The 17,849-nt window shown below is 41.9% G+C and overlaps 1 protein-coding gene across 2 annotated transcripts in view; it reads left to right on the top strand.

The window, feature by feature from the left end:
• The window catches only part of ADAMTS12 (ADAM metallopeptidase with thrombospondin type 1 motif 12), a 289,509-nt gene that overhangs the window by 196,613 nt on the left and 75,047 nt on the right, over positions 1-17,849 (top strand). The window contains exons 11-13 of one of the 2 annotated variants that reach the window (XM_032851284.1): positions 812-957; positions 5,630-5,799; positions 17,545-17,678. In XM_032851284.1, the coding sequence (XP_032707175.1) occupies positions 812-957; positions 5,630-5,799; positions 17,545-17,678 (450 nt within the window). Of the gene's footprint in view, positions 1-811; positions 958-5,629; positions 5,800-17,544; positions 17,686-17,849 lie in introns of both variants that reach the window. The other variant, XM_032851285.1, reaches the window with a different exon arrangement.

The following is a 17,849-nucleotide window of genomic DNA, read 5'->3' as shown; positions in this document are numbered from 1 at the left end:
TAGAACTTGGTCAGAATGCACAGTGACCAGAAATAATGAGGGAAAGGACACCAGCAGAGAAAGCATGCCCAAACCCTCAAACAACCAAGTTGCATTTTCTTTTCTTTCTTTTATTTTTATGTTCACCTTCCTAAGCTGACAGCTGTGGAAGGATTGCCTTGAAGAGAGAGGACAGCTTTTTTTTCTGAGCCACAGTTAGAACTAGAAACAATGGATAGAGTTACAGGGAAGCAAAAAATGTTCTCATTATTAGAACTTCAACTAGTGTTTTTCAGCCACGGGTGGACTTTTTGCAAGAGGATGCAGTGTCTGCTGCTGACGTTAGATACCTACCGAGGCTACGGAGAAGTGTTATCTCAGTGTCAGTCTGCAAAATGTTTGTTTATGGTCTGCAGCAAGATAAGGAGCTTGCAGCCGAAAGTAAATCAATGACATTATAAAACAACTGTGTTGCTAAGCAGACTGAGCCAACAAGCGTGTCAGAGCAGGACTTTCCCAGGGAAGGAGGCAGTATGTGGATTTACCTTCTGCCATGCCATCCGCCAACCGCACTTAGAGGAACATTCCCCAATTGGCTGACTGCAACAAGGCAGCAGAAAGTTCCCTTTGGTTCCTAACATTTTCTCATTGGAAAACCCAAGACTCTTGGGGGACATTTTTTTGTAAGCCCTTCTTTGTTCTCCATATGCTGTGTGACCATCGGAAGTCTGCTTGCTCGGGGAGAATTGGGTTTAGATTTCTAGGGTTCTTGGCTCAGCTTGCTATGGGAACTTTCATGATGTATGTTGTCTCCCGCCTCTTACCTCTCCAGTGGTGTATGGCTGGCAAGTGCATCACAGTGGGGAAGAAACCAGAGAGCATCCCTGGTGGCTGGGGCCGCTGGTCGCCCTGGTCCCACTGCTCCAGGACCTGTGGGGCTGGGGCCCAGAGTGCAGAAAGGCTCTGCAACAATCCTGAGTAAGTCCAGCCAAAACTATTTCCCTTCCTTCCACGAGCACCGGAGACCAGTCTTGGCTAACGTGATGCCAGTGAGCCTAATCCTCCTAGGAGAAGTTCAGTGGGTTCCTAAAACTGAAGAGAACCAGAAGATTCTTCAAAACGTGGTTCTGTTTTGTTTAATGTTGGTGTGGCACTGGATGGTTACTAGAACTTGGAAAAATACACTCATTCCATCATTTGGAGAAATAAGTAAATTTTCAAGAGTATAATCCATGTGTTGGGGCACCTGGGTGGCTCAGTGGGTTAAAGCCTCTGCCTTCGGCTCAGGTCATGATCTCAGGGTCCTGGGATCGAGCCCCGCATTGGGCTCTCTGCTCGGCAAGGAGCCTGCTTCCTCCTCTCTCTACCTGCCTCTCTGCCTGCTTGCGATCTCTGTCTGTCAAATAAATAAATAAATAAAATCTTAAAAAAAAATAAAGAAACTGCAGTTTATAAGAAAAAAAAGAGTATAATCCATGTGAAAGGTCTTAGGAGACTATGCAGGGAAATCCTTCTAGATAACATCACTCTGTCAGTGAAAGATTACTTATACTCAATTTTGCTAATAAGACTGTAGTTTTCTTTCAATCATAATGAATTCTTAATTTTATGAAAATAATTTTCTTCCCTTAAGTTAACTAATAGTACATTTTTGAGCATAATTATTTTGAAAATTTTAGATAAGGATTTTATGAACCTTAAGCTTTAATATTAACCATATTAAAGGTTCCAGAGAAGTTATTACACAAAGTAGTTTTCAATTTTTTAATTAAGGTGCTAAAGTTTTTCATTATTTTAAATTTGCATAATGATACTATTATGTGAATTAAATTTAAATTCCCTTGTTTTCCAAATATATATGACATTTAAAAAAAAGATTTTATGTATTTGAGAGAGAGGGAGACAGATGGAGAGGGAGCGGCAGACTCCCTATAGAGTAGAGAGCCTGATGTGGGGCTTGATCCAAGGACCCTGGGACCATGATCTGAGCTGAAGGCAGATGTTTAACTGACTGAGCCACCCAGGCACTCCCTGCCCCCAAATATATATGGCATTCTTAACTTCATTATTGCCTGGTATACTTGGGAAATTTTTAAGAAGTGTACATGTGATGCCTCTGGAAAGTAGAAAATATGTTAAGCTCCTTTGGCCTAGATTTTCATTAATCTGCATTGAAGAGTAAGAGTCCCTTTTTTTAAAAGGCAAATGGTGAATGTGATTACAATCTCCTTAGTATCCAAATGTCACTTTTCCTTTTTATTAGTAAATATATTACTCTATGTATATATGTGTGTGTGTATGTATACATACAGTGAATATTTAATAAAGATATATAATAAATTTCTCCTAAGAATTAAGTTAATATATATGAAGAGTTGAACACAAAACCTACTACATTAAATTGTCAATAAATGGTAGGTGTTACAGTAGTTATTATGATCTTTTTTCTCATTTACCACCCATAAAAGTGTACCTTTGAGGAATTTGGATGAAATTGTTTTTAAATTTTACTCTTTAATAAAAGTTGCTCTTGTTTAAATACAAGATTTCAGTGACTTCAAAAATTAGAAGCCAGGGATTTCTTATTTTTGCAGAAAATCTTCGTTTTGTGAGTTATTTCAATGTGATAAGAAATATGATTTCCATTTTAGAGATCAGGATATGTAGGCAGTTTGCTCTGAGACCTGTTGTCCATGTTCTGTATTCTGCCACTACTGTCTACAGCCTCTCGGGAGGGTGGTCAGTGATCTGTGGTAGTCAGAAAGGGACTTTGTTGAGGAACTGTAGGATGAATCTCTAACTTGGCCTAATGGGAAAAATGGTTCTAACACCCATCTTAGAGACCACAGTGTGTCATAGAGTTTCCTCAGGTGAGTGACCCTGTCTGAGCTCAGTAGCTGGTTTGCTTAAGTTTGTTGAGAACAATGACAATGGAAACATAGCTTCAGATTCAGTTGTGTGACTTAGGTTATGGATTCAGGCCAGTGCGTGGTCAGCTGACATTGAGACTCTGCTGTTGATGTTGATCAGGTGTCTAGTGAGAAGCCAGCAGAGGTTGTAAAAGACTTTCAGAGATGTTTGTTGGATGAAAATGAACTGGAGAGGAGCCAAATCATAAAGTGTCACTCTGTCATTACGAATGGGAAACAGATCTCAGATATCATGGACAATTCTTACTACGTTCTACATGGAGTCAGTGAAGATGAACTGGTTTGGTCAAAGCTCTTTTATGTTCAAGGAACAGAAGGCTACTCAAGCCACATAATGAAAGGTGGGGAGGGAGGTATAGGAAATCTCATGGGAGCTCAAGGAGAGCAAAGTACAGCAGAACCTCATGAGAAGACAACTGCAACCAGAAATGAATAAGACTGCCAGGGTTTGAAGTCTCTGTCCCCCTAGACCACATGGTCAGGCAGTGTAACAGTCGATGAGGACTCTGGCTATGGACTAAAGCAGATAAGGGCTTAAATCTTGGCTCTCTATCAGTTGGGCACTTTGGGAAGATATCCTACTTCCCCGTCCCTTTAGAATGTGATTTCATTGAGGCTGCTCACTTGGCATGCATTCTGTCTTAGCACCGAGAAGCCACTTCCATCCGTCCTCTAAGGCTATTCTCCAGGAGAGCTCTTCTGTGAGTTCTTTCCAATCAGCCTGACTTCCACTGTTTGCTCCCTTCCTCAAACTCTCACTGTACTTACAGTCAGGGATACATAATTGCTCTTAAATTTTCTCCTATTTATTACACAGATGATTTTTTTTTCTTCCTCAAGGTTATAAGCTTCTAGGAAACACATGGCATGGGTTGACCTTTTTTTTGGACTCTGTCCTCCCTAGAAATGATGTTGAACACATTGTGTAAATACTTGTTGATTACTACTTACAATAATCCAACAATGATATCATTTACTGAGCTCTTACCCTGTATTAGCTACTCTACTAAATCTTTATGTGCATTGTCTCATTTAGTCCTCCCATCTTGTGAGATAAGAGCTATTATGCTCATTTCACAAATGAAAAAAAAAAGTTGTGGTCTAGAGAAATAAGATAACTTGTTCAAAATCATCTAATTAATAATACAAAGTAAAGCAGAGTTCAAACCCCAAGCTATTTGACCCCATTCTGCTGCACTGCAAAAGGAGACACAATTTCCAATTTCAGACACAGTAAGGTGGAGACAAGAAGACATACATAGGTTGCCTGGAACTTTCTTTTTTTTTTAATTTTTTAGAAAGATTTTATTTATTTATTTATTTGAGACAGAAAGAGTGAGAGAGAGAGAACATGAGAAGGGGGGGGATTCGAGGGAAAAGCAGACTTCCCATTAATCAGAGACCCTGATGTGGGACTTGATTCTGGGACTCCAGGATCATGACCTGAGTTGAAACAGTCACTTAACCAACTGAGCCACCTAGGTGCCCTGCCTGGAGCTTTCTTAAAGGACAAAGAATTCCTCTTCTTCTGTGACAGCAGTCTGCTATATTTCTTCTGCCCTTTTTGAGTGACTAATTGATCCTCATGGGAAGGTTGTTATTGCCCTTGTGTGTATTGCAAAGGAAAATAAAAAGGGTAGAGAAAGATTATTCTAAAACAAGGTTAACTTATCTTTTCACTGAATGTTTATTAAGAGCCTTCTGTACTCAAAATATGACTTAGAGATTACAGATGACATAGAGCTTGGATTGGATCATCAGTGAACTGTGTTTTGGAGTGATAAGTAGAGTAAATGCATACAGTAGATACAATCAGGCATCAGTGAAAGGAGAAAGAGTTTACTTCTGGCAGAAATCCAGGAAGAGTTTATGATGGAGGTATAGCATTATTCGGTCCTGAAAGCTTTGGTAGCAGGTAAACAGAGATTTAAGATAGGGGAGGTCTATCCAGGGGCATGGAAGAGAAATAGTAAATAAGTCAACTTGTGTCACTGGAAAAGTATGGAAATGAAGGGGAGGGTGAGAAGTGGTTGTTAGGATGAATTAAGTCAGGATCATGAGGGCCTTGAATGTTAAGCTAAAGAGGTTGGACTTGGTTCTGTGGTCATTGGGTGCCATGAAAGGTTTTTAAACAAGAAACTAAAGTAATTAAAGTAGTCATAAAAATTAATCAGATGCGTACAGTAGATTGAATGAGGGCAAAGATGGGCAGAGGGGAGACAGGAAGAGAGATAAGGATTAGACTAGTTCCGTGATTGTGGGAACAAAGAGGAGAAAACAAACACAAAGACATGATTGATGATTGGGCAGCTGATGGACTGGACGGTGGGGTCAAAGGAAGGCAGGGGTTGGAGGCTTCTGCAATCTGACCACTTTTAACTTGCTAAACAGGAATTAGAGGAACAGATTTTGGAGGGAGAATGATGCATCTCTTCTCAGTGTATATTTTGAGTTTGGGAGGCTAAGGGCATATATACAAGTAGAAAAGATACACTCACTGTTTCAAATTAGGCAACTACAGACCTGGAACTGAATGGTCCTGGGCAACAACAACAGTCAAAAAATGTATCAAATTGGAAGAATTTCGGTAAAAGGTTAGTTTTGAGGGTAGAGCAGGGCATGGTTTGGCCCAGACCAGACATGACCAGATGCCAAGGGATTAAAGGAAAAATGGTAGCCTCTAAGGAAACAAACGAACAGCTTGTCTGTTTCCTGCGTAGACCCAAGTTTGGCGGGAAGTACTGCACCGGGGAGAGGAAACGCTATCGTTTGTGCAACGTCCACCCCTGTCGCCCAGACGTGCCCACCTTCCGGCAGATGCAGTGCAGTGAGTTTGACACCGTTCCCTACAAGAATGAGCTCTACCACTGGTTTCCAGTTTTTAATCCAGGTAAGGAACTGTAACAGTATAGAACAGTAGGAGCATTTCTACGTCAGGGCATCTGGGATGCCCTGCAAAGTTCCACAGAGAGAGAATTACACCAGGAAGAGTTTTGTATTTAAAGAGTGGAAATGCTGGCCTGGTTAGGTTGATCAGTACATGTTGAAGGCTGAATATATCCATCTGGTGCTGGGTTCTGTGGGAAATAAAAGAGACACTTATCAAACAAACATGGCAGCTCACTTCAGAACCTGGGAGGTGCCCCTAAGCCATCAGTGGGGCAAGCAGGAGTGTGGTACTAGATTGCTGATGAAAGTGCTCCTTGATGAGTGTGTGAACTGATTATAATTTTGGCGGAAATTCAGAGAAGGTCGTTGTAGGTTTGGAGTCATTTCACAGAAGACTGCTAAGAAGTGTTGATGATTGTTAAGCATTAGAGGTCTTTCTACTGGACGAAGGAAAAGGGAAAGCATTCAAAATAGAATCAGTCATTCCAGCTGACAGGAGAAAAACACAAGGAAACCAGGATGGTAGGAATGCCTTCATCAGAAATAAATGCAAGCCAGTTCTGGGCCAGAAATCAGTATTTTGTATGTACAGGAGAGTATAAGAAGTGTAAAAAGTAAAATCAAGCATCTAAAGGATGCTCATCAGGGGTGGGAACACAGCTGAGCTGCAGAATGAACTAGAAGCTTTGACAATGCTTCCCCTCTATAAGTACCAGTTACATCTTCCCTCCTGAAAATGAAGAAGACTCATTAACCATTAGGCACAGATTAGCATCCAAAAATATCCATGCAATGTGTTATTATTCAAGCAGAGAATGAAAGAGGGAAAATTTTCCTGAGCTAAGGAGATTTGAGTCAAGAGAGTAAAGAATAAGCAAAATTTTTGATGATTTTTTTTAAGTTTCTGTAATTTCAGTGTGATAGAACACAAGAGGAATCATGTGAATGAAAATTACATATTTGGACTATTTAAAAAATGATATATCCAATTGCTTTTGAAAGAAAGACTCAATAGTGCTTTGTCGTTTTGGGGTCTCTGGAATACCCCGATGGCGTTTAGTTGTCATGGGCCACATTTGCTCCTTGCCCCCACACCGTTGGGCATCATTCTTGCTCTACAGGTGTGAATCATATGGTTATTAATTCAACTTTACAGCTTCCTTATCCAGGCACTTGAATATAGCAGAACTCATGTATATAGTCATGTGGACACACACACATGTACACGCACACATGCATGCGTGTGCACAGGAGCTCTCACACACACATACAAACACACATACACAACTAATGATGAAAGGTACATCCAAATAGAACTATCTGTATTTATATTTTGAACATTCTCTATTTTGTTGGAGCTCTTTGGGACAGTAGTACTATAGACCCCAAATGAGCAACCTTCCAGAACTAAAATAGCATAGCTGGCCCAGGGTTGGGACATGGGCTTAGTTTGGGGTCCCCTCCTTGCCTGATGCAGGGTGGGGTTTGAGCTGAACTCTGACAGCTCCAGTAGCTGGACTTAGACCAAGAAGATGTGATTTGCCTTGGCTTTTCATTTATTTACAAAGCATCTGTCATATGCCTGCGTATCGCAGAGCAGAACAATAGGTACCAAAGAAACGAGTCATCAAAGTGGACATAAATTTCACTCAATTTGGAGGGATCATTTTGCATCTGTCACTGATACTGATGCTGTGTAAACCACAGGGGGGATTCAGCTGAGGGCCATCTGCTGAACTCACTATCCACTCGGTCTGGAAGCCTCCCTCCCCCATCCTGGTGGTGTCCTGCAGGCTCTGGGACCATTCCTGAAGCACAGCGACTTAGCTGCTAATCCAGGTAGCTACCACCTTGACCAAACACACTGATTTATTTCCCTCACTAAACTCTACCCTACAGAGTTGTTATTTGTTTAGTTGGTGACCAGAAGTAGGTCATTCATGTCACCACCATGCATGGAGCATTTCTTCTGGTCCAGGCATTGAGCACTTTACCCTCCTAGCCTCACCATCAGAAGTCACCAGAGGATAAAGTAAATGCACAGCAGGGTTTTCAACCCACGTGGTGGACAGTGATAAGTGTCTTGGTGAATGACTTTGGGCAGATGGGCTAACTAGCTAATGACAGAGGAAGAATCATAGATTCAAGCAATTTGGAATAAGCATAGAAACTCCATCAAATTTTATAGTTTTCCATGGAACCCCAGGGCTTCCCAAAATGCTTGATTCTGATTTCATTGTTTTAAAAGATTTTATTTATTTATTTGACAAACAGAGATCACAAGTAGGCAGAGAGGCAGGCAGAGAGAGCGGGGAAGCAGGTTTCCTGCTGAACAGAGAGCCTGACTCGGGGCTCGATCCCAGGACACTGAGATCATGACCTGAGCTGAAAGCAGAGGCTTAACCCACTGAACCATCCAGGAGCCCCTAATTTCGTTTTTCAAAAAAATTTTAAACTAGTCTTTAAAAGTGCATGTGATGTGCTGAGCACTGGGTGTTAGACACAACTAATGAATCATTGGACGCTACATCAAAACTAATGATGTAGTGTATGCTGGCTAATTGAACATAATAAGTCAAAAAAATCAAAGTGCAATGAAGAACAATGCTTACACTCAAAAATATTATGTTTCAAGCTTTAATATACCAAAGACCACCGGTGCACTAACTTACATAGTCAAATTAATTTGGCTTTTTGAAGACCTTAGAATGAAAGTCTCCCACCAACACAATTTAATTGAGAAATATCCTGAGATTGCAGGCTGAGTTGCTCTAAACTGTTATTTGCAACTGTTTGCCTGTGAGTTGAGATTTTTCAATATTGTGCAACAAAAAAACTCAAAGGAAATAATTAGATGCTGCAGCCAACGTAAGTCTGTAACTGCCATCCATAAGCTTTATTTCAAAATGTTCTGTTCCTCTTAATGATTTCTTTAGATCCCACTGACTTATTTTTAACCACTATATCCTTGACCTTACAAAATTTTGCTTCATAAAATCCTGACTTTATGTTAGTTGCAAGTTCTTGTTTGAAAAAAGAAAAGTAATTATTCTGCTTAAAAGATTTGAAAACTACTAGATCAATCTAGATCAACTTCCTTTCCAAAATAGACATTTTCTTTTCCAGCACTCCTGACCAAAAAAAAAAAAAAAAAACCAAAAACGATCCACACTCCCCTTGATCACTTTCATGTAGGCACCAGCATGAAGAGCTGCCCTGATCAGCTGCATTTTCTGACCAGTATTTATATAAGCATGTGACTCTATGTTTCACTCTATGTTTTCTCATTTACCCCCTCCCCAGCCTTGCAGATAAAGAAGCTTAGTCTCAGAGGTGAAAATAACTTATTCAAGGTTATAGGATTTTAAACAATAGAGCTGGAATTAAAGCATATGTCTGACTAAGAAGCTGATAGATAGATGATACATATTTAAATGAATTTATACAGATTCTCAGGGATTTTATTAGCCTGTGTTAATAGAAATGTTTAACTATCCTACATCTTCTATTAGGAAATGACCAGAGCCTGCTATCAGTGTTGTCGCTTTCCTGGAATCTCTCTTTCTTTTTAGATTTTCATCTTTCTCAGAACACCCAATTTAGCCCAAATTCATTTAGGCTAATTTTTAACTTGTTGCTTCCAGATATTTAAGCCCTAGTAATGCTCTGTGCCAGTGAGGCTTCAGCAAAGGTGGAGGGTTCTGATGTGAAGTCAGGCCCCATCTGCTCCTCCTGGAATAGGATCCTTCAGGAACATCTTTCCGGAATTGTTGCAGTTAGGGCTCCCCAGGAAATGGACTCGGAAACCAGCACTAGCAGGCAGGAGGTTCAGCAGCTGTGGGAGAAAAGGAGAGGGAAGCCAGAGCGAGTATGCAGGGGGGAAACTGGCCTGCAGGGCACGTACAGCAAAGGCAGTACCCCTCCCGACAGGGAGCTCTGCAGCTGGCAGAGACTTGCAGAGTTGCTGGGCTGAGGTGAGAGAGCCAGTCCTTTATGCCCCAGCTGGACCGGTTACTGGATGTGGTCTGCCTAGGGAAGGAGTGAGCGTCCTTGGATAAGGAAGCTTTCTTAAACCAGGGTGACAATCGAGGGTCCCACAAGTGGGAGGGCTCAGTCCCACACCCGGCCTGGGAGGTGTGCACGGAGCTTATTGCAATATATACTTGGGCTTTTGATAGGAACAGCCTTTAAAGAGAATGTAAGCATGGGGAGCAGCTTAGGAGATCTTCTGGCTAGAGCCTCTCATTTGACAGATTAGGAATCAATGGCTTTCATTTCCATCATTAGGAAATGATGGAATAGTATGGATGATGTTGGCAGACACCACAAATCCAGTCCCAACCCTCTTTGCCCTCACTTTCCTCTATAATAAAAGAAGATGAAAAGACTCACAAACTCCTATTCCTGGGAGATCCAAATCTGACCAAAGAGGTAAAGATGGAGGCCCCTCAGGGTAAGGCTTGGGAGGGTTTTTGGTTTTGTTTTTGTTCTGGAGGGAGCGGGGAGCGCAGAGGGAGAGAGAGAATCTTAAGCAGACTCCATGCCCAGTGTACTCACAGAGCCTGACGCAGGGCTCCCTCTCAGGACCCTGAGATCCTGACCTGAGCCAAAATCAAGAGTCAGACGTTTCACCAACTGAGCTGTGCAGGTGCCTCTGCAAGGGTTTGTAACGGATACTAACGGAGCTGTCCTCACCCCTCACCTTTGTGCCATTCACCCTGCCCCCCCCCCCCCGCCTCGGGGAGCAGAGCAGTCACAGTGCATCCAGAAAGTGGACACCCCACGTCGAGTGGCTGAGCAGGAAGACTGGAGGGAGGATGACTTTAAGCTCCTGCCTGTGGATCTCCTGTCTTTGGGGGGTAATAAAGTCCCATCTGTTTCAGACCAGGAAACAACAATTTCTGCTACTTTCAGTGAAACTAACTCCTAACCGATAACGGGATGAGCTTGTATTAGACTTAGGTCAGGCTTTGCTCTGGGCCAGACCCTCCACCCAGCATGTTATATGTGTTTTCCTGATTTTCTCTCCACAAGAAAATAATAGGAGGAAATGTAGGGGTTTGTCCCGGTTTTTCTGGACATGCTCTCAGATGAAGAGAATTTAAGTGGCTTGCCTAAAGGCAGACTAGTAGAGCCAGGAGGAATTAGCCCGGGCCTGACTGCAGCCTCAGGGCTAACCAGGAAAACAGACTAGGCTAAGGCTCTGTCCTTAACAACCACACATTGCATTTTGAATTTTACCTAAGATGATGTTCCTATTTTTAGGAACAGATGATCTCACGGCCAAGGAACTCTGGTCCGGAGAGAAGAGCCCCAACAACTGGCATTGTGACAAATTGTGACAAATGTCAGCTTTGTTAAACTGATCTGTCTTGAATCCTTGAAAACCAGGTTTTTCTAAACATGTAAGCATTATGACAAAATTGTTCTTAAATAATTTAAGTTGTAATTCCAAAGGTAGTATCACATTTCTTAAACATATTCATCAAAAGACAGAACATAAAAATATATAACAAATGGAAAATATTACTCCATTTAGCCTCACCTAAAACATCAGTGAAATAGGTTTAGTTTATTGGAAAAAATTACCTCTGTTCTTGTTTTTATAGCTCCACGGTTATTGTAGAATATATTAATTTTAATGCCTTCTTCTGTTTAACTAATATGTATTTTGATATATTTAGGGATTATAATATTGACATATCAGAAAGTAAAAGAATATACCAGTTTAGACCTGCCAAAGTTACAGAGTCTTAGCAATTATTTGATTTTTGGTTGCGTTTTTGGTAAGAACTTTATATGTTTTTTCCTTCAAGCTGAGCTGAGCCTTGTTATTAAACTGAGTTTCTTTGTTACATTAAATATTACTTGTTACAAGAATAAAACATCTTAAGTTGTGTCTTTTGCTTAAGGTTTAGTATTTCTTAAAATCTGGCAAGAAACAGCAGACGTGCATATCACCCATGTCTTCTGCTCATGCAGGCTCTTCATTGTCCTATGAGACCTCACTTAGAAAACACAAGTTCAAATATAAAATTAAGACCTTCAAGGGCTGCCTGGGTAGCTCAGTGGGTTAGGCATCCGACTCTTGATTTTGGCTCAGTTCAAGATCTCAGGGTTGTGAGATCCAGCCCCATGCTGGACTCGGCACTGGGCATGGAGCCCGCTTGGGATTCTCTCTTTCCCTCTCCCTCTGCTCTCTGCTCCTACTCTCTCTCTTTCAAAAAAAAAAAAATTTAAGAGCTTCAAGACAGTGACATAGAGCATTCAACCAAGTGTGACGTCCTGGCCAGCAGCTTTGGGGTTCATACTGGGGAAGCCCTGCCTAAAAATGGAGTGTAGAAACTGGATTTTTGTTTAAATGGTGAAACTCTACTAGCAATATACTTACAAAATATGAAATACATCAAAAGTTTTCCTTGACCTAAGAAATACTTTTATCCTTCTTACCAAGTTTTATCTTTGGCTTCTAATGACCACTTCTGAAAATCATTATCCGAAACTCTTGAGCCATCCTGTTTCACCAGAAGTGAAAATGCGACCTTTGATTCATTAGGTTCATTTAGTTCCTTACACTTCCTTTGAGAGGATTAATCAGACAGAGTGAGGCTGAGAGTTCACCAGTAAATGAGCCTGGAAGTCTTCCCTTAGCTGAATTATAAATGGGTTTGAAAGCTCTTGAAAGGTAGAGAAGAAGAAAATCTTGTGATCCAAAGGGAAGTGTCAGGGCAGATGAATAAATCTGAGACAGTGAAAACACTCAATTCTGTGGATGTTATGGAATCCAAGCGGTTGGGACAGACTCTGATGATACTATAATGATGGTGGAGAACTCAGAGCATCTGTTGCTACTCCTGTCTCCTTCTACATAGGCCTGTGTTCTAGGCCAACCCAATGATGTACCCGAAGCACCATGGAAGAGAAAGGCCAGAGGAGAGGACAGGGAAGTGGGACTTCAGGGTCAGGCTTATAAAGTGCTGAAATGACCCTCCACCTTCCATTCACAAAGGTGCTGCTGCTCTCAAGCACAGGGTTCTTTCTGGCCTTAGGCACTCCTGTGGGTCACAGGTGTACGAGCTCTGGGAGAGTGGGAGCAGGAGGTCTGTGTGCTGTTATTGCCCAAAGATTATTTACTGGATTATTCCTAAGACTCCATGGACCACTATGCTTAGATTCAGTAGAAATGTGTGTTTCTTCCATGAAGTAGACTAGAGTTAGCCTGTCTAACCTTGGGTCATAGTAGTCCTGTATTACATGAGCAAAATGAAAAGAAGTCCTGAAACGAGGGCCTCTCTTCTTGGAGATGTGTTTTATCACAGAAGAAAGGAGACCTTTCCAGGGTTCTTGTTGGATGGCCAAGACATTATTTTTAAAAGAAATGTATGTTTCCTTAAGAAATATGCACATGTATGTTATAGAGTGAAATAAAATAAATTCTCATCCCGCCTTGCTTCACTCATTCCTTAGAGGCCACCGTTGTTAACAGCAGGTTTTAGCTAGGACACAGATGAAATCCTGCCTGGCCAATTCTGCCACTTGCTGTGCTCATTAGCAGAATGTCATGACATTGTGGCTTACTTCCTTCCCCCTAGTGACTGCTTAGTGACTCTGTGAATATACGAAATGACATAATGGAAGTGCACCTTCATGGATCTGTCCTTCTCTCTCTGGATAAACATTTAGTTGCTGCAATGAACAACCTTGACTTCTATCACTAAGGTCAAGGTTCATTTTTATGACTGAGTTGAAGATTATCTCTCAGGATCGAGATGGTCTCTTTGCCACTTGATCCAAAATTTTCTCCCTAACATTGTTGACCTCTGTTATGTCTGTTAATTAGTGAATGTGCGTTAAGAGCCTTTTCTAGAAGTAAGGTCCTGTTAGTATTCCTTGGGAAATGATGATGATCATAACTGCCACATTTAAACCACCGCTCTATGCCAGATGCCTCACGAGAGGTTTTAATACTCTTCTCCGACAAGTAGACTAGAGACCAAGGAGGCCTAGAGCGAGATGTAGGAGTCAGAGCTGAGACCCGAATTGCTGGGGGTCTGATGCCCAAGCCGTGTGAAGCAGAATCCCCCAGACTGTTCTTATTCTCACCTCCTCCATGTGCTGGAGTCCTCAACAGGCATATGTTCTGTCCTCTCCTTCACACACTGAGCAGGCCAGCCATGGCCAGTTAATGCACAGAGGACCAAAGGGCCCTTGCGGACATGGCCACTTGGTCGAGGAGCTTGTCCAGTCCATAGTCTCAGAAGTGTAGAGCAGTAAGGACCTTAGCGGTTACTGTATGAGCAGAACAGCTTCGAACCGGCTCCAGAGGGGCAGTAAAGGAAAGTCCCAGAACCACTTGCTGACCTACCAAGATCTAAAATTTTGTATGATAAACTGACAAGACAAATTGTTTAAGAAATAGTAAAAACAAAGTCTGGGTTTACTGTAGAACTGATTAGAAGTGGCATAACGGAATAATCTGAAGGCAAAGAGGGTCTTTCAGGAAAGATTTTTCTGGGTGGGAAGGAGAACTGAATCAGCATTACAAGATAGGTGTCTTTGGAGAAGACTGGCATGATAGAAGCATGGCATGGGGGAGCAACTGTGAGACCTTTAGAATTCATAGAGTTCATGGTAAAGACGTGAAAACCGAGATCATGACTGCTGTGTGTCAAGCACTTACTGTAGACCAGACCCCATGCCAAGTGTTCCACATTCGATTGCTGTCTTAACCCTCACCAGTTGCATTGCAAGGTGGGAATTATCCCTGTTTTTCAGATGAAGAAACTGAGTCACAGAAAGCTTAAGTAGTTTTCTCAAGGAAATACTGGGTTTTCATGAGCTAAAGCTTTTATATACACTCTCTGTAGAAATCCGTGACTCCACAGGCTGGTGGTTCTCACTATATTTAAGCCCTGTGAGAGAATATTAGAATGGAGTCCCACTGGAATTCTACCAACACGATCTGTAAATAAATGCATTGCCTAGTAACATACAGAGTGGATGTTAGAGAGCTTCTATTAAAGAAAATGCTGTGCTTGTCGCTTAGGGCTTAGTAGAGTGGGCTCTAAGCTAAGGCACCAGATTTGGCTCTGCTACTCGCACTCGGGAATCTTCATTTTTCAGTGTCTCATCTATGAAATGGTGCTAAGAAAAGAACTAACACCACAGGGTGGTTGCGATAATTAACATGAGAGGAAACTGCTATGAAGCACAGCAAGATCTGTGAGAGTGTGCAAACGCTATGGTGGCTTCTTTTTAATTAAGCAAAATTCCTCTTAACTCACCGTATAGACAAGAGTAGCGAAAGTCTCTGGATGGTTTTTTCCCTCAGGGAGTGAGTCAAACAACACAAGCCCAGAGGGAGTAAAACTAAGGCAAATGCTGGAACTTCACTATTCTGGGGTTCAGTACGACGCCTGCCATTGGATGGGGACTTAGTTGCTAGGAGGACCCATTTCTACAACCCCTGAGAGTGAGCCTTCTTAAGTTTGCACCCTAGGCGCTTGGAGGCCCAGCCCTTCCCAGCAGGCTGGAACAGATAACTCCTTTAGAAAAGCTCCAGAATTATTCAGAGCGGCTTTCTCTTTTTGCCTTATGTGTCCAAACACAATATCTCAAATCCAAATTCTAAAGCTCGAATCAAATTCTCATTTAACAGTGCTTTCCCTGCCTCTGTCCTTCTAGTTAATAGCCCAGGGTTTCATGAAATGAGTCTCTGGACTCAGCCCACCTGGATGGATGATCCCATCTCCAGGAGAGCAGAGCTGAGCCTCGTGGCTCCCTCTGAGTACTTCTGCTCCAGTTCAGGCAGCGACAGAGCTAATGACACTGCCAGGAATAAAGGTTCACAGTCATCCCAGGTCTTGTTTTGTCCCTGCCCCCTTCCCCTCTCCCCGGCCTGTGGCCTTTTTCCATTGGTGCTTTGTGCTGTGATCTCTCCAACTCATTTTGATTTTGTCATTTTCTCAGACAACTTATCCATTGCTCTTTATATAACATCAGTCGGTATTCTTTCTCTGCTTTTATCTTTCTCCTTTGAGCTTTAAAAGGTGTTCTTGACCTCTGTCTCAAGTTTGTCTCTAGCTTCTGCTCTTAGTTATACTTGTGTTTTATGCTTTTATTTCTTTACCAAATGGATCATCGCACTCTTGAGGAGCCATACCTAGGCTTTGTGTTAGCTGGGTATTTGTATCAGCATCCACACAGGGTGGGTCCTTGGCACATGGCCGATGGCTGGTCTCATTGAGCCCTCAGCTGGTCACATCTGCCAGAAACTCAAGTTCAATCCCAATAAACAGATCCAAACGAGATTCCTCCCAAGAAGGACCTTTCTGAAGAAGACATTCTCAAGTTGTTTTTTTTTTTTTTTAAGATTTATTTATTTATTTATTTATTTAACAGACAGATCACAAGTAGGCAGAGAGGCAGGCAGAGAGAGAGAAGGGAGGAAGCAGGCTCCCTGCTGAGCAGAGAGCCTGATGCGGGGCTCGATCCCAGGACCATGAGATCATGACCTGGGCTGAGGGCAGAGGCTTTAACCCATGGAGCCTCTCAGGTGCTCTTACCTGTTAAAATTTTTTTTTAAATAATACATTATATGTTTATTTAAAAAGATGATAAAAAATAAACAAATATATGAGCATATTATTTTTGGTGCTTGAAAATAACATTTTTTTTTTTGCACCACACCCAGTGCTCCGTGCAATCCGTGCCCTCTCTAATACCCACCACCTGGTTCCCCCAACCTCCCACCCCCCGCTGCTTCAAACCCCTCAGATTGTTTTTCAGAGTCCATAGTCTCTCATGATTCACCTCTCCTTCCAATTTCCCCAACTCCCTTCTCCTCTCTAACTCCCCTTGTCCTCCATGTTATTTGTTATGCTCCACAAATAAGTGAAACCATATAATAATTGACTCTCTCTGCTTGACTTATTTCACTCAGCATAATCTCTTCCAGTCCCGTCCATGTTGTTACAACCTGTTAAAATTTTTAAGGCAATTTATGTTTTCAAAGTTATCTATCTTTTCTGGTACTCTAATTCTATTAAGTAAATCTTTAGAATAGTTCTTGTACTGGAAATCACCCTATCCTCATTCACAAAGGAATAGAAAATTGAACCCTAGAATGTATTCGTGGTAGGAGATAGCATGGTGGGATAGACCGTTACGGTAAGCTCGTTGGCTTTAGCTTCAGCAAAAAATCAGGGTTTCTGTTTTTCTGTGTTTGTAAATTTGTGTCCAGGGACTTGTTGAACTTGAGGAGAATAACGGAAAATACTCCTTGGAAGTGGGGTCATGATTGTGGTGGCGGTTGCTGTAGAGAACTGGCCCTGTGGGAGGGGCCTGCCTCTTCCCTAGAGGTCTGCTTCTTTGCAGCAGATGGTGGGTGGGCGCCACGCTTGTCTGGAGTCTGGCAGCACTGGTTACTATTACTTCTTTTCTAGGTTAGCCCCAGAGGCTCTGCACCTTCATTTTATAAGCACAGTTCCATGTTTGATTTAAAGGTTGCATTGTTTATAACAAAGAGCATAGCATTTTAAAGCAATCTCCCCAATTTAATTCGTTGTAAAACCCTTGAACTGGAGAAAGAGAAAAGCCTACATTTCAACATGTGTCATGGGAGAGTGAAAGATGGGAATCTCCAGATAAGCGATTCATGGAGGGTAGTGCGTATAAAAGAATCCTGTAGGAAGGGTGCTGAGCTAAAAAAGCTAATTTGCAAGGATTTGTCTCTTTTTCACTCCAGCACATCCTTGTGAGCTCTACTGCCGACCCATAGATGGCCAGTTTTCCGAGAAAATGCTGGATGCTGTCATTGATGGTACCCCTTGCTTTGAAGGTGGCAACAGCAGAAATGTCTGTATTAATGGCATATGTAAGGTATTGGGTATGTTTCCTTAATCTACAACTTCATTAAATCATGGTTTTTATTAATTCAGGGAGTCAGATGTTCTAAGCTTTCTTTTATGACTTTGACATGTGGTCCTTTTTTTAATATGTGATCTGCGAGACTGGACTTGACAGAGTTGATCAGAGTCAACAGTTTGGAAT

Source organism: Lontra canadensis, unplaced genomic scaffold, assembly GCF_010015895.1.
Source record: "Lontra canadensis isolate GAN:19392208 unplaced genomic scaffold, GSC_riverotter_1.0 scaffold5, whole genome shotgun sequence".
NCBI classification, from domain to species: domain Eukaryota; kingdom Metazoa; phylum Chordata; class Mammalia; order Carnivora; family Mustelidae; genus Lontra; species Lontra canadensis.
The sequence above is the reverse complement of the archived record's forward strand: the minus strand, read 5'-3'. Positions and strand labels throughout refer to the sequence as shown.